Here is a 13,745-nt window from a genome sequence, read left to right as displayed (position 1 = left end):
TTTTAAATCTAGCATGTTAGACCACTCGGACAACTACCACATTAAGATCTCTATCAGAATAATTATTGATTACAGTTATTCCTGATGCAAAGCATTACGTAAAATAGTGTGGAACGTACAACTATAAAACAAATGTCATTCTTGTCTAGCTTTAATGATCAAAAAAAACTGTTCTGCTGGCCTCTGACTGGCCCACTGCTCTATACAATGGGACTCACTCCCAGAGACAGACAGCAGTCTCACTTTATGCAAATTGAAGGACCATTGCTTGAAACATTAAAGCAAAATGAGCCCCTGACATTTACGTTGGGAGGAGAGAGCCCAGACTTGGTGCATTAGGAAGAACATTTTCGGGACAGAACAGAAGTGAAATTATAAAACCAGACTGGGCATGCGACAATTAGAAAATAATAAATAAATTTCAAAAATAATTCAACCGCTGTAATTGAACCCTGTGCATCAGTCAGTTCTAAACTGAGGCTGTTAAAGTTTCTTCGAGTAATTGACTTTATGTCAAATTGCATTGATTGAAAATTTGTAAATTATTAAATAAGATTAATTATAAATTGATACATGAAGATTTCGGTCTGCTTTCTTCACATATAACTCTGTAAACCTTGAGTTTCTTATAACATGGATGACTGTAAGACATTGGAGCAGAAGTAGACCATTCAGTCCACTGAGTCTGATCCATCTTCAATAAGATCCTTTCTGGTGTGATAATCTTCAAATCCACTTTCTTGCATGACTCCAATTTCCCTTCATTCCTTTATTGTATTGAAATCTGTCTATCTCACTTGAATATTGAATATACTTCATGACCCAGTCTCAATAGCTGTCTGCAGTCAAGAATTTCACAAATACACTACCCTCGAAGGAAAATGTTCTTTTTACATTTGTCTAAAGTGGATGTCCCTTACTTTGAGATTCTGTCCTCTGATCTGAGACTCTCCTGCAAGGGGAACCAACTGCTTTTCATCTATTCTATCAAGCCCCCTAAGAACCTTGCATGGTTCAATAAAGTATCCTCTCATTTTTCTAATCTCCATTGAGTACAAACACACTCAAACTCTCCTCATAAGACAATCACTCCGTTCCTTGGATCAGCCCAGTGAGCTTTCCCTCGACTGCCTCCAATGCCAGTCTATCTTTCCTTAGATATGTTTCCCAAATCTGTTCACATTCAACTATGATCTGATGAGTGTCTTGTTTTATTAAGACCTCCCAATTTTTACACTTTACTTTCTTTGAAACAAAAGCCAACATTCCACTTATCTTCCCTATTACCTGCTGAATTTGGATCCAAGCTCTTTTTGATTCAGGAACAACTCCCAAATCATTCTGTGTTAGGGTTGTAGAGAGTTTACAGCTCACCTTGCCAACACCACTCTTTTAGCATCTGTCCATTCCAGTATCATTTTCCAGCACTTAGCCAGTAGTCTTGTTTGCAGTGGCATTCAAGTACATATCTAAATAGTTCATAAATGTCTTGACAGTTCCTGCTTCTACCATCCTTTTAGGCAATGAGGGGCAAATATCCTGTGAGTGAACAAGTTCATACTCAGGACATTTTAAAATCTTTCCCCTTTCATTTTAAACCTAGTAACTGTCTTTCAGGCCTCTAACACTCCTCCTATGACCAGACACAACCTGAAAATTAACATCAAAACCCATGCAATCATCCGCCTTGCCTCCCACAGCAGCCTGCAATATATCATATTTGGGCCGAGGGATTTATTCACCTCCAAAAGGATATGAACAGCATTAAAAAACAATTGTATTAACTTGCCAAGCAAAATAACACTAGTGTTGGTTCACTAATCATAAGGTCATTCATTAGTAACTCATAAAATATATTGACACATTTTACAATCTTTAAGTTATAAAATGCTTCAGAACGTATTGACATCCTTGGCGACTGTACTTTACATATAATCACACTTAGTATGCATTCTGTCAACCTATACATTAATTATATTAATTAAAATCACAATTAAAATGACAAATCTTTTACAAGATGTATCAATCATAGAATCCCCACTATGCAGATGGAAGCCATTTGGCCCATCAAATGTGAACAGACCCTCCTGAAGACATCCTACCCAGATCCACCCATCCCTGTAACCCCGCATTTTAAATCTAGCATGTTAGGCCACTCGGACAACTACCACATTAAGATCTCTATCAGAATAATTATTGATTACAGTTCTTCCTGATGCAAAGCATTACATAAAATAGGGTGGAACGTACAACTATAAAACAAATGTCATCCTTGTCTAGCTTTAAAGATCAAATGAACTGTTGTGAACTCTTTGAAACTGAGAAAAAATTATTTTTGTTTCATTGGGATCAAAATAGGCAAGGGTCAGAATTATCAATAATTAAACTGCAACTGAGGAAATGAGGATTACAATCAATCTTAAGTTCTGTATTAATGGTGACAACAAAAAACCAATAAGAAGCCTATCACATCCACAATATCTCCCAGAGGGCATTCTCAACTGGGTATAACTCAAACAAATTGAATGACAGAGTTCATTCGCCCAATTTGAATGTCTGGCTGAATGAGAAGTAAAATACAAGCTAAAAGAAAGACCACAGAAATGTGCAAAAATTCTACTTATGAGAATAAAGGCTAAATGATTAACATTTGGACTGTGCACAGGATACATTCTGATGTCATACGAACAAACCTCCAGTGAAATTTCAGGCAAGTGTTTAGGGGAAGTGTGGTTCTGGTGTTGGCAGTTTAGTTACAGTGCAGAACATAATTAAATGTGAACAATAGAGGTGTGAGAGTTGGGAGACTTGGTGAAATCCAGAGGAAATACATAAGGAAACCTGCTGTGCTTTCTCAATATGGCTTTCAGGTGACTCCTATGTGGTTGACACTTAATGGCTCAGCATGCCAATTAAATATATCAAAAAATCTCAATAAAGAATTCAAGGAATCTCACCACCACTTCCATAGGTGATTGGAAGGACAATGAATGCCAACATTTTCTACTGCCACAGAAATGAATTTTTTACAAAATCTCTGGAGGGTACTGATAGCCAACAGCAATGTGAGCAGACTGAGAGTACCAAAATTGTTTTGAGAAAATATAATCAGAAATCAAGGGAAAAGTTTGGGGAAACTTTGATAAATTCTGCTGTGACCTCTATTGATAACTTCATGTTTCCTCTTCTTTCCACTTGCTTTGTCATTACTTCATAGTAATGCCCTTGAACAATAGGATAGGCAGGATTATCTTGGTGCTTGGAATCTCAGTGAAGTGGATAGAACACTTCTAATGGTTCCAGGCATGCAAGAAGAGTCTTCACTGTGATGCTAATTCCTCTCCAGGCTGATGAAGAAAACCTGAGAGGGAGCAGTATGACTTCATGATGAAAGGTAGAATCACTTATGAAAATGAATGGTGCTGGTAGATAAAGATTAGGAAAAGTGAGAGAGAATGAGAGTGAAAGACAGTGAAAAGGGGGGGTATATGAGAGGAGTGAATAAGTGAAGGAATGGATTGTGATGGGTCGGAATGAGAGAAGGGAAGTGTATTTAAACACAAAGACTGAGTGTGACAGACGTTGTATCACTGTTTGCCATGACTGGCAGCTTGTGGTATCTGACACCTTGCCTGTATATGGTTTAGAGGAGGGGTTGTTTCAAATAGTTTGTTGCTACCAATTTCCTTTGTCTGCATTTGGTCTGGGCCCCGTCTAAAAAGCAATGATAGAGGATACGTTATGGTAGAATTTTATTGAAAAGGTAGTGTTATTAGTTAACAAAATGGCTTATTGCGTGATAGCAGCACATTCAACGACATTACAAATTAGCCAGAATTACTAGGACTCTCAGTCTGTACTTCTGCTCCTTACAAAGACGAGTGTAAAACCCAACACCTCCATCCAAAGACTGTGCAACATCATTAGATTGGGTGGAACAAATGCAACTTCAGCATTAACTCTTTCAGAAACATTACTTTATCCAACACCAGATATGCACCGTCTTTTCCACCAACCCCTCCTCACTTTCCTGCCTCAAAACTCTAAGCAAAAAGCCATCTGGGAGAGAAGGAAAATAATTCCGGGCTAAAAAATGACATGCCTCTGACCCCCACTTTCAAATGAATACCACTGAGGTCAGCTTGGATTGTTTGCTGCCAGAAGTGAAAGCAATTTTTCATGGTCTTTTAAATATCTAAAATTAAGCAAAAAGCAAGAGAGGATGTCAGACCGCTGGAAAATGAGGCTGGGGAAGTTATAATGGGAACAAAGAAACGGCAGAAGAACTGAATCGGGATATTGCATCAGTTTTTTCCAGTGGAAGAACCAGCAGCATTATAGAATTTCAAGGGGGTTGGGGGCAGAAGTGAGTGTTATGGCCATCACTAAAGAGAGGGCACTGGGGAAAGCGAAAGGTGGAAGAATCATCTGGGCTAGATGAACTACACTCCAGAGTTTTGAAAGAGATAGCTGAGGAGATTGCAGAAGTATTACTGGTGATCTTTCAGGAATCACTGGGATCAGGGAGGGCCCCAGAAGACTGGCAAATGGTTAATGTGATACCTCTGTTCAAGAAGAGAGGGAGGAGAATGCTGTTAAATAAGGTAAAGGCCCATAGTGCTATGGGCAAGGTAAAGGAATAGAAAGGGGATCGACAGACTGGAAGAATGCAGAGAGAGGGACAAAAAGGGTCTTGTTCAGGATGGCAGCTTGTGACTAGTGGAGTTCTGTAGAGGTCCATGTTGGGATGCATGGGGTAAGTAGTGTTGAGGAAGTAGGGAGGCTACAGAAAGATTTGGACACTAGGAGCGGGGGCAAATAAGTGGCAGGTGGAAAACAATGTGGCAAAGTGTGAAGTTATGCACTTTGGTGGGAAGAAGAGAGATGTAGACTATTTTCTAAATGGGAAATGACTTCAGAATCTGAAGCACATAGGAACTTGGGAGTCCGAGTTCAGGATTCTCTTAAGGTTATCATGCAGGTTCAGTTGGCAGTTAGCAGGCAAATGCAATGTTAGCATTCATTTTAAAAGGGCTAGTCAGACAACATTTGAAATATTGTGGGCAGTTTTGGGCCCCACATCTTAAGGAAGGATTCATTGATGTTAGAGGTGCTCCAGAGGAGGTTCACAAGAATGATTCTGGGGATGAAGGACATGTCATATGAGGAACAGTTGAAGGCTCTAGGTCTATATTTGATGAAGCTTAGAAGGATGAGGGAAGGTCCGGTTGAAGCTTACAGAATACTGAAAGGCCTGGATCGAGCGGAGGTGAACAAAGTATTTCCACAAGTAGGAGAGACGAGGGCCCAAGGACAGAGCTTCAGAGTGAAGGGACAATTCTTTAGAAGTGAAAATGAGGAAGAATTTCTTCCGCCAGAGGGTGGTTACTCTGTGTTACAGAGGGCTGTAGAGGTCAAGTCATTGAATGTATTTAAGACATAGACAGGCTATTGATTAGGAAGGGAATCAAGGCTGACAGAGAGAAGGCAGGAGAATGGAGTTGCAAAACAGCAGCCATGATTGAAGGACAGAGCAGACTTGACAGGCCGAATAACTTAATTCTGTTCCTATGTCTTATGGTTTTATGGTTAGTCCCCAGTCTGAGAAGATGAGGAGGAAATCCATTTGTCTATATATAAGCTACATTTGTATTACAAAGAATCACAAATGGATATCACATCCTGTTTAATATAAATATATATGTTCTCTAAAATGCAAAATGTATTGTTTATCAATGTCCCACAAATCAGAACCAACCTGGAATGTACAGATCAAATGAGCAAAATGTTCAGGAGAAATGGCAACATGAAACAATTAAGAAACAGAACAATCTCATTTATTAAAAATGTTACCTCCTCCATAATAGCAATTAGCAAGAAACGTACACTCCAAAGTTGTTGCAAAGCTGCTTTGTATCACCACAAATAAAATACAGGATGATCCATGAAGAACTTCTTTTAAAAATAAAAAATGATAAATAAACTCTTCAGGGTATTATTACTCATTTTGCAGTGGCCAAGTCTCCTTCTGACTCATATCTCACTACAACAATATTAAATTCTACTACTTGGCAATGAGAGACTCCCTCTGTGTGGCTGGGATTCTGCTGGTAGCTCACCTCACATGCTTAAGACAGATTGACCCAGATAAATAGATCACGTTTACAACTTGGGCAAAGGTTTTCTTACTTTTCTCAGATACATTTGCTTGTACTTTTTTATTCATTCGTATGAAATCAGCTTTGCAAGCAAGGCCAGGCTGGCAGCTACAGTTCTCAAATGTGCAACATCATACCTTTTAAAAATTAAACTGCACCTTCTACCTAACTGCTCACACAGGCAAGCTATTTGATTAAACCACGAGAACATCAAAAGGGACTGTCAACACCAGTATTAATTAAGCAGAGGATTACGTTGGCTGTAAACAAAGTAAACTAAAATTAAACAGGCCCCATCAGTAGTTGGGTCCATGAAACAAATAGGTGAGGAAAAGTAGGTTGTAAATAAGAAAAGTAGCTCTACTTTAGAATTCAAAAAAGACAAAGCATTGATATTAATTACTCTGCCTCCCTAACCTGTTCTTCCTCTCACCCATCCCTTCCTCACACCTCTGCTTCCCTAACCTGTTCTTCCTCTCACCCATCCCTTCCTCCCACCCCAAGCCGCACCCCCATCTACCTACTAACCTCATCCCACCTCCTTGACCTGTCCATCTTCCATGGACTGACCTATCCCCTCCCTACCTCCCCACCTATACTCTCCTCTCTACCTATCTTCTTTTCTTTCCATCTTCGGTCCGCCTCCCCCTCTCTCCCTATTTATTCCAGAACCCTCACCCCATCCCCCTCTCTGATGAAGGGTCTAGGCCCGAAACGTCAGCTTTTGTGCTCCTGAGATGCTGCTTGGCCTGCTGTGTTCATCCAGCCTCACATTTTGTTATCTTGGATTCTCCAGCATCTGCAGTTCCCATTACCTCTGATATTAATTAACTCAAGAGAGGAAAGAGACAGTTTTAAGTAAACCAATTAGAATAACATTGGATTGTCCAACTAGAAAAGCAATTGTACAAAGATGTTAGAGCATGTGAATGAGAAAGAAAACAGTAGGGTTTAGAGAGAATTACAGGGGAGGTGAAAAAGAAATAATACAGAAGTCAACAGGGTGCACTGGTCACCACAATGAGAAATGTTTGTGATCCAGCACAAAATGAGAGCAGTAGCTCAAAATGCGTCTGATATAGCTAGAGGGCAGAATTTTGCTGGATGCTCTATGCTCTAAAGAAGGAGCGACAGTAGGAAAGGCAGCTCTGAGGGCCCTGTCAAATCAACCTACCGCCTTTGCCAACTCAAGCATCTCAAATTTAAATTTTGACTTTCTTTGGGGTTCCTCCATTTTGACGTACCTTCCAGATTCCTTCTAACTCTTCAGAATTGGGTTGACAACATCAGTAGCACATAATTCATATGTTATATATATTATCTTTCTTAATCTGATGACAGGTTTGCAGGCAGTGAGTATGGAGAAGGTTACTGTGGAGAAAACATTGGAACTGTACTATTGTCGGCAAGTGCAGGCTCAAGATCTGTTTATTCGAATAATTCTGAGTCCCAAAACCTGTGATAATGCTAATTCTAAAGTTACAACAGGTATCTTATAAGACTTTTTTTGAAAATGGACTATTGCTGGCAGAGAGTTGAAAAGTTGCAAGTTCTCCCTCATATAAGCAGAAATAATACATCCTTTGTGGGGATGGAAGGGGCAAGTATTTGATTCTGCGCTTTCTTTGCATCACTGAAATATTCTAACTGGGGACCACTTCTTGTAGAGATAACAAAGTGTGGAGCTGGATGAACACAGCAGGCCAAGCAGCATCGTAGGAGCACCACAGCTGACGTTTCGGGCCTAGACCCTTCTTCAGAAAATGAAGGGTCTAGGCCCAAAACGTCAGCTTTTGTGCTCCTAAGATGCTGCTTGGCCTGCTTTGTTCATCCAGCTCCACACTCCGTTATCTCGGATTCCCCAGCATCTGCAGTTCCCATTATCTCTGACCACTTCTCCTAGGTACCTTAACCATACAAGTTAGGTAGACTCCACAATTTGAAACCTCATGCCACCTGCAATCTGATCCCACTACAAAGGATATATTTCCCTCCCCACCCTTATCTGCCTTCTGAAGGGACCACTTTCTCCACAACTCCCTCGTCTGGTCCACACTCACCACTAGCCCCACCACCTCTGGCTTCTTTCCCTGCAACTGCAACAGATGATATACCTGCCCTCTTACCTCACCCCCTCACCTCTATCGCAGGCCCCAAAAAAAACCTTCCATATCAGATAGATTTCATCTGCACATGCACTAATGTGGTCTATTGTACCCACTGCTCCCGATGTGGCCTCCTCTACTTAGGTGAGACCAAGGTGGGGCTCGGAGACTTCTTTGTAGAGCATCGGCACTCAGTTCGTGACAAACGACACCACCTTCCAGTCACGAACCACTTCAACCCTCCCTCCCACTCCCTGGATAGCATGTCCATCCTGGGCCGCCTCCAGTGCCACAACAACACCATCCAGAAACTGGAGGAACAGTGCCTCATATTCTGCTTTGGGAGCCTACAACTGAATGGTCTCAATACTAGCTTCAAAATCTCCCCACAATGGCCTCATCCCATGACCAGTGTCCCCCCGTCATCCCCACTTCTTTGACCTGTCCATCTTCTCTCCCACCTATCCACTCCTCCCACCTCGCTGATCAATCCCCACCACTGCCTACCTGCACTCACCCATCACCATCCCATCTACTTTCCCCAGCCCGACCACACCCCTCTCTATTTATTTCAGAGCCCCTATGCCCTCCGATTTCTGAAGAAGGGTCCTGACCCGAAACGTCAGCTTTCCTGCTCCTCTGATGCTGCTTGGCCCGCTGTGTTCCTCCAGCTCCATACTGTGTTGTCTCTGACTCGGGCATTGGCAGTTCTTACTATCTCTGGAGAGGTCAAATACCATTTAAAGAACAACATAAATGCATACGAGGAATGTTCAAGTTACATTTATCCCTTCAACCTCTCAGACAATATAAACATGGCAGCAAGGATTCTTCAATGTGACCATCTCCCTATTTGATTAACCTCATTCCTAGGATTTGAGATGGGATCAGAGCAAAGGCACTGATACAGATGAAAAGTCCTGCCACACACAGCTTTAGTGTCAGAACAGCTCACTCCATCCTTTTTAGATTATAATCTTTTATGGAATCTGAGTTGTGTTACGGGAAATGTAAGGTTATATAAAACATTGCACGATCTCATGGTCTAAGTTTCTGGTCTTCATAAAATAGCATGCCCTCTGACTTATCACCAGGAACATCAGAGAACCACACAACCTTTTAAAATTAGACAAATCATCCAGTCTGGTTCATTTTTCTAATCTCTGACTGAACTAATACTTCAGGTTTGATTCCAGGAAAGAGGTTGTGAGGTTCTTTGTTTTATGACTACACTTCCTTTTTTCTCATGGGAAGTTTAACTTACACTGGAGCTTGAGGAAATTTGAAAAGGGTCCTACATACGTCTCTGTGATGACATTGTCATGATTGAGTCATCCGCCAGATGGTGGGAATTATCCATTTGGCACTTTCACCCATCCAATTCTCTGCTTGCTTTCAGTTCTATCCTCAAGATGTTAATTGCATATGCCCTTCTCTTTCAGTTTAGTTTGGACAGTGTGAAGTCTAGCAGTGTGGGTGGAGGGGGCAAACAGGTAAATAAAAAGGGCTAAAAAAGACTTCTATTAATCTGAATGAAAAAAGGAACAAAATTGCTGGAGAAACCCAAAAAGCCCAACAAGCATCAGTGGAGAGAAAACAAAGTTGATGTTTTAGGTCCAGTGACTCGACAGCCAGACCTGTTCAACTTCCCCAGAAATTTCTGTTTTTCTTTCAGATTTAGAGCATCCGCAGTTCTTTGTTTTATTATAACCTTGTATTTATCTGGTGATTGGCACAATTTCAGGATATCTCAAAGCATTTTTAAACTATTGAAATACTTTTTAAAGTGTAGTCATTGTCACAACATGGGGCGAAGAGCAAAATACTGTTCTTGAGCCCAGAATGGTAGGTTCCTCCCCAAAAAACCTGAAGACCATCAGAAAAACAGTTTGCACAATTTGACTGATAACAGATCAGTATGGAGTAGAAACCAATAAATCTTGTGAATGGCGTACACTGATGGGACTTGTTTTGTGCTCTGCTATAACCAGGTTGTTCATTTCCAAGTTAACAAAGTGTGGAGCTGGATGAACACAGCAGGCCAAGGAGCATCTCAGGAGCACAAAAGCTGACTGGTCTAGGCCCAAAACGCCAGCTTTTGTGCTCCTGAGATGCTGCTTGGCCTGCTGTGTTCATCCAGCTTCATACTTTGTTATCTTGTAAATTTTGCATATTTATTTTCTGAGAACTTTAGAGAGAAAAAACAACAAATGGTTGGTGACCATGGTGAGGTTAAAAAAAATTACGACTCATTTATTTTAATTGTTTTATCTGTAACAGGTAATGATTTTATTCACCCTCAGTTACTAAAGAGGCCTTCATGATCACAGTTAAAGGTCACTCCACTTAATAGAATGTATCCAGGCAATGTTTTTATGGTAATTTTGTTTTTTTTCTAATTTAAGATACTGCTTAAATTAGTTGAATGTCATTTTCACACTTTATAAGTCGTTTCCATCAATCTCTCTCACCTCTTTGCTCTCATTTCCTGACTTGACTAGTACCAATGGCCCATAGCAAAGTATATTAAGACATTTCACTTCATAAAATCACAGAAGAAGAGACTGTTTTTAAAAGCTTATCACATATCTGATATCTTACGGCATGGGTTCAATTCCTACACTGGCTGAGGTTATCATGAAGGGCTCTCCTTCTCGACCTCTCCCCTAAACTGAGGTGTGTGAACCCTCATGTTAAACCACCACCAGTCACCTCTCTCTAATGAGAGAGACTGCAAGAACTATGGTGACTTTGCCTTTGCAGAGTAGGGTATCCCTGTCTCAGCTAAGCAAAGCACAACAGAACATGCATGTCAATCATCAATGTTGGAGTGATCCTTTCCACTAGTTATAGGATTCACAAAAAAAAGCTACAGCATTCAAGATCAGCAAAAAGCTGAGTTCCTTATTCATACTTATTACAACAAAATAGTTTAACTGATCAGAGGACAGTAGGTTTCTCGGTCTATATTTTGTGCATTATATTGCAGAATCTATAAAAACCATTGGTTTAGGAATACTCATGAAAGAATGTAATACCTTAGTCTTTATGTAGTTTTATGCTCCGTATGCCTCCTGATATAATGATACCTCTAATTAGAGTTATTAAAGCATTGAAATATGAACCAGTACAATAGAAACAGTCTCACATTTAAGCCTATTGCATTTAAAAATCTTTGGTTGACAAATAAATAAGAGGGAGCTTTAAGTGAAACAAAAAGTGTGCCTAAATGAATGGTGAAGTGGAAATGCAGGAAAATAATAAAATTTAACCAGAGTATGAAGTAAGTATGAAAAGTGGAAATCTGAAAAAAAAAGTGCAATTATTTTAATGCTAATAGCAGAAATTTACTTGTAAAACAGTTCCAGGTCACTACCACTTGCTGTGCAAAAAAAAATTCTTCCTAACATCTCCCTGCATCTCTTGCCCAAGACTTTAAATCCTTATCTCTTAAGGAATTCTTTAAACATCAGCTAATAGGAACATTCTTTTTGCCAACTTTATCTAAACCTGTCACTTTATACACCTTTATCAGGTCTACTCTCCACCTGCTTTGCTATAAAGAGAACAATCTCGACTTCTTAACTTATCTTTGTAGTTCAGTTCATTCACTACGAGAACCATGCTGGTAAATTTCCTGCATACCCTCTCAAGGACCAAAAGTCTAATGACCTGATCCCTATCTGACACTATGGTCTAACCAGGGCTTTGCAAAAGTTCAGAATACACATTATTCACATCATCAAGCATTGCCATTGTGTTTATAGCAGAAAATAAAGTACATTGTACTCGATCAAAAGAGATCTAACCATTCGATCCGTATGAAGTTTTCAAAATCACAGTGCCCATCTTTACCAAGAGGCTTGTAACTGAATTCTTTAATCAATATTGTGCAGTAAGATAGCAAAATAAGATCAACAATTTTTTTTTACTTTTGCCAATGCGACCACAGCCATATTTGAGCACTGTTCGATATCGTAACTGGACATTCAAGTACAGGAACCTACCGGAAATCTCCAATAAATAAAGTAAATTTCAGTAGCTAAAAAAAGAGGTAAAATATTAGATCGAATTTTAACGACATCCATGAATATTATTTGTCAGAATGCTGTCATTTATTTTTCTGCCACTAATTTATACTGATGGCAGTTGCTTAAAGAGAACGCCTCTCTGTTCTCACTGCCTTTTTTTGGCAGCAGGCCTATGATTCAATCAAATATTTTCTCTTGAAATTGAGTACATTTGAAACAGTATTTTGAAAATAACAATATCATTAGTATAGCGTAAAAGTCACTTTTGTTAGCCTGTAGAAAATCAAATGAATTTAATTCTAGTTGGTTTATGGCCATGAAGAAGCCTGCTGGTGTTACATTGATTGTTTCAAATTCAATTTCTCCATCTTATCATATGACATGTGAATGCAATTCAAATAAAACTCCAGAAGATTGTTATCATCAAAAACAAAGCAGCCCACTTGATTGGCGTCTTGTTCACCATCTTAAACATTAATTCTCTTCATTAGTAGTGAACTGTGGCTAAAGTACATATCATCTAGAAAATTCACAGCAAGAACTCATCAAGACTTCTTGACAGCCACTTCAAAACGTGTAACCTCTAGCATCCACAAGGACAAAGGCAGGAAACCATTAGGAATACCACCATTTGCAAGTGCATTCCTAAGTCACACAGCATTCTGACTTTGAAATAAATCATTGTTACATTCTCATTGCATGGTTAAAATTCTGGAACTCCCTGTCTAACAGCACTGTGGAAATAGTTTCATCACATTGACAAGAGCAGTTCAAGAAAAAAAATCTCTAGAGTACCTCGCATTGATAATAATTATTGTTTTTGCCAGTGATGCCCACATTCTTTGACTGAATAATAAATGCAATGGTGTACCTGGATATGCTTGCAAAACTTGCGCTCTTTCAGTTGCATTAGGCTCATGCCACAAGCACACTGATCAGAAACAATTAGCCTTCTGTGTAAAGGTTACCAAACGGACTGATTCCCATTTTTTGTTATTATTAAATATGCACTTACCGTGTCTCTGACGTTGATGCCAAGACAGGGGCATTGTTAATGGATCAAAGCCTCTGCTTAAGCCAGTGAATCTTGTTGCATCTGCAAGCTGCTTCTTGACAGGTACTTCTGCATTGTAGTCCATTCTTTTTCTCTCTAGAATAACTTTAACGCAAAATGAGAAAACCACTGAACATAAGAACAGGAAAGTTCTGCACGCTACTTCAACAGTTGTACTTCTCTGCCTGCAAACCCACAGCTAAATATAAACAAAAATGTTCTTCATCCACCAGCCTCTTCCTTGAATCTGATAGAAAATATTCAATGGATTCGCATTAACAGATACAAATTAGATTCAGAAATATTGGGGGCACAGGGGGCTACAAAATTCATCTTGGTAGTAGTGTAATGGAATGGACAGGAATATCACAGAGGATATAAAAGGGGCTGTTCATTC

The 13,745-nt window shown here is 39.7% G+C and overlaps 1 protein-coding gene across 1 annotated transcript in view; it reads right to left on the bottom strand.

The window, feature by feature from the left end:
* Positions 1-13,745, bottom strand: part of LOC125447373 (histone deacetylase 9-like) — a 737,956-nt gene that overhangs the window by 569,414 nt on the left and 154,797 nt on the right. The window contains exon 4 of the mRNA XM_059654559.1: positions 13,310-13,453. Within this exon, the coding sequence (XP_059510542.1) occupies positions 13,310-13,453 (144 nt within the window). The remainder of the gene's footprint in view (positions 1-13,309; positions 13,454-13,745) is intronic.

This window comes from Stegostoma tigrinum, chromosome 2 (genome assembly GCF_030684315.1).
Source record: "Stegostoma tigrinum isolate sSteTig4 chromosome 2, sSteTig4.hap1, whole genome shotgun sequence".
Classification (NCBI taxonomy): domain Eukaryota; kingdom Metazoa; phylum Chordata; class Chondrichthyes; order Orectolobiformes; family Stegostomatidae; genus Stegostoma; species Stegostoma tigrinum.
The sequence above is the reverse complement of the archived record's forward strand: the minus strand, read 5'-3'. Positions and strand labels throughout refer to the sequence as shown.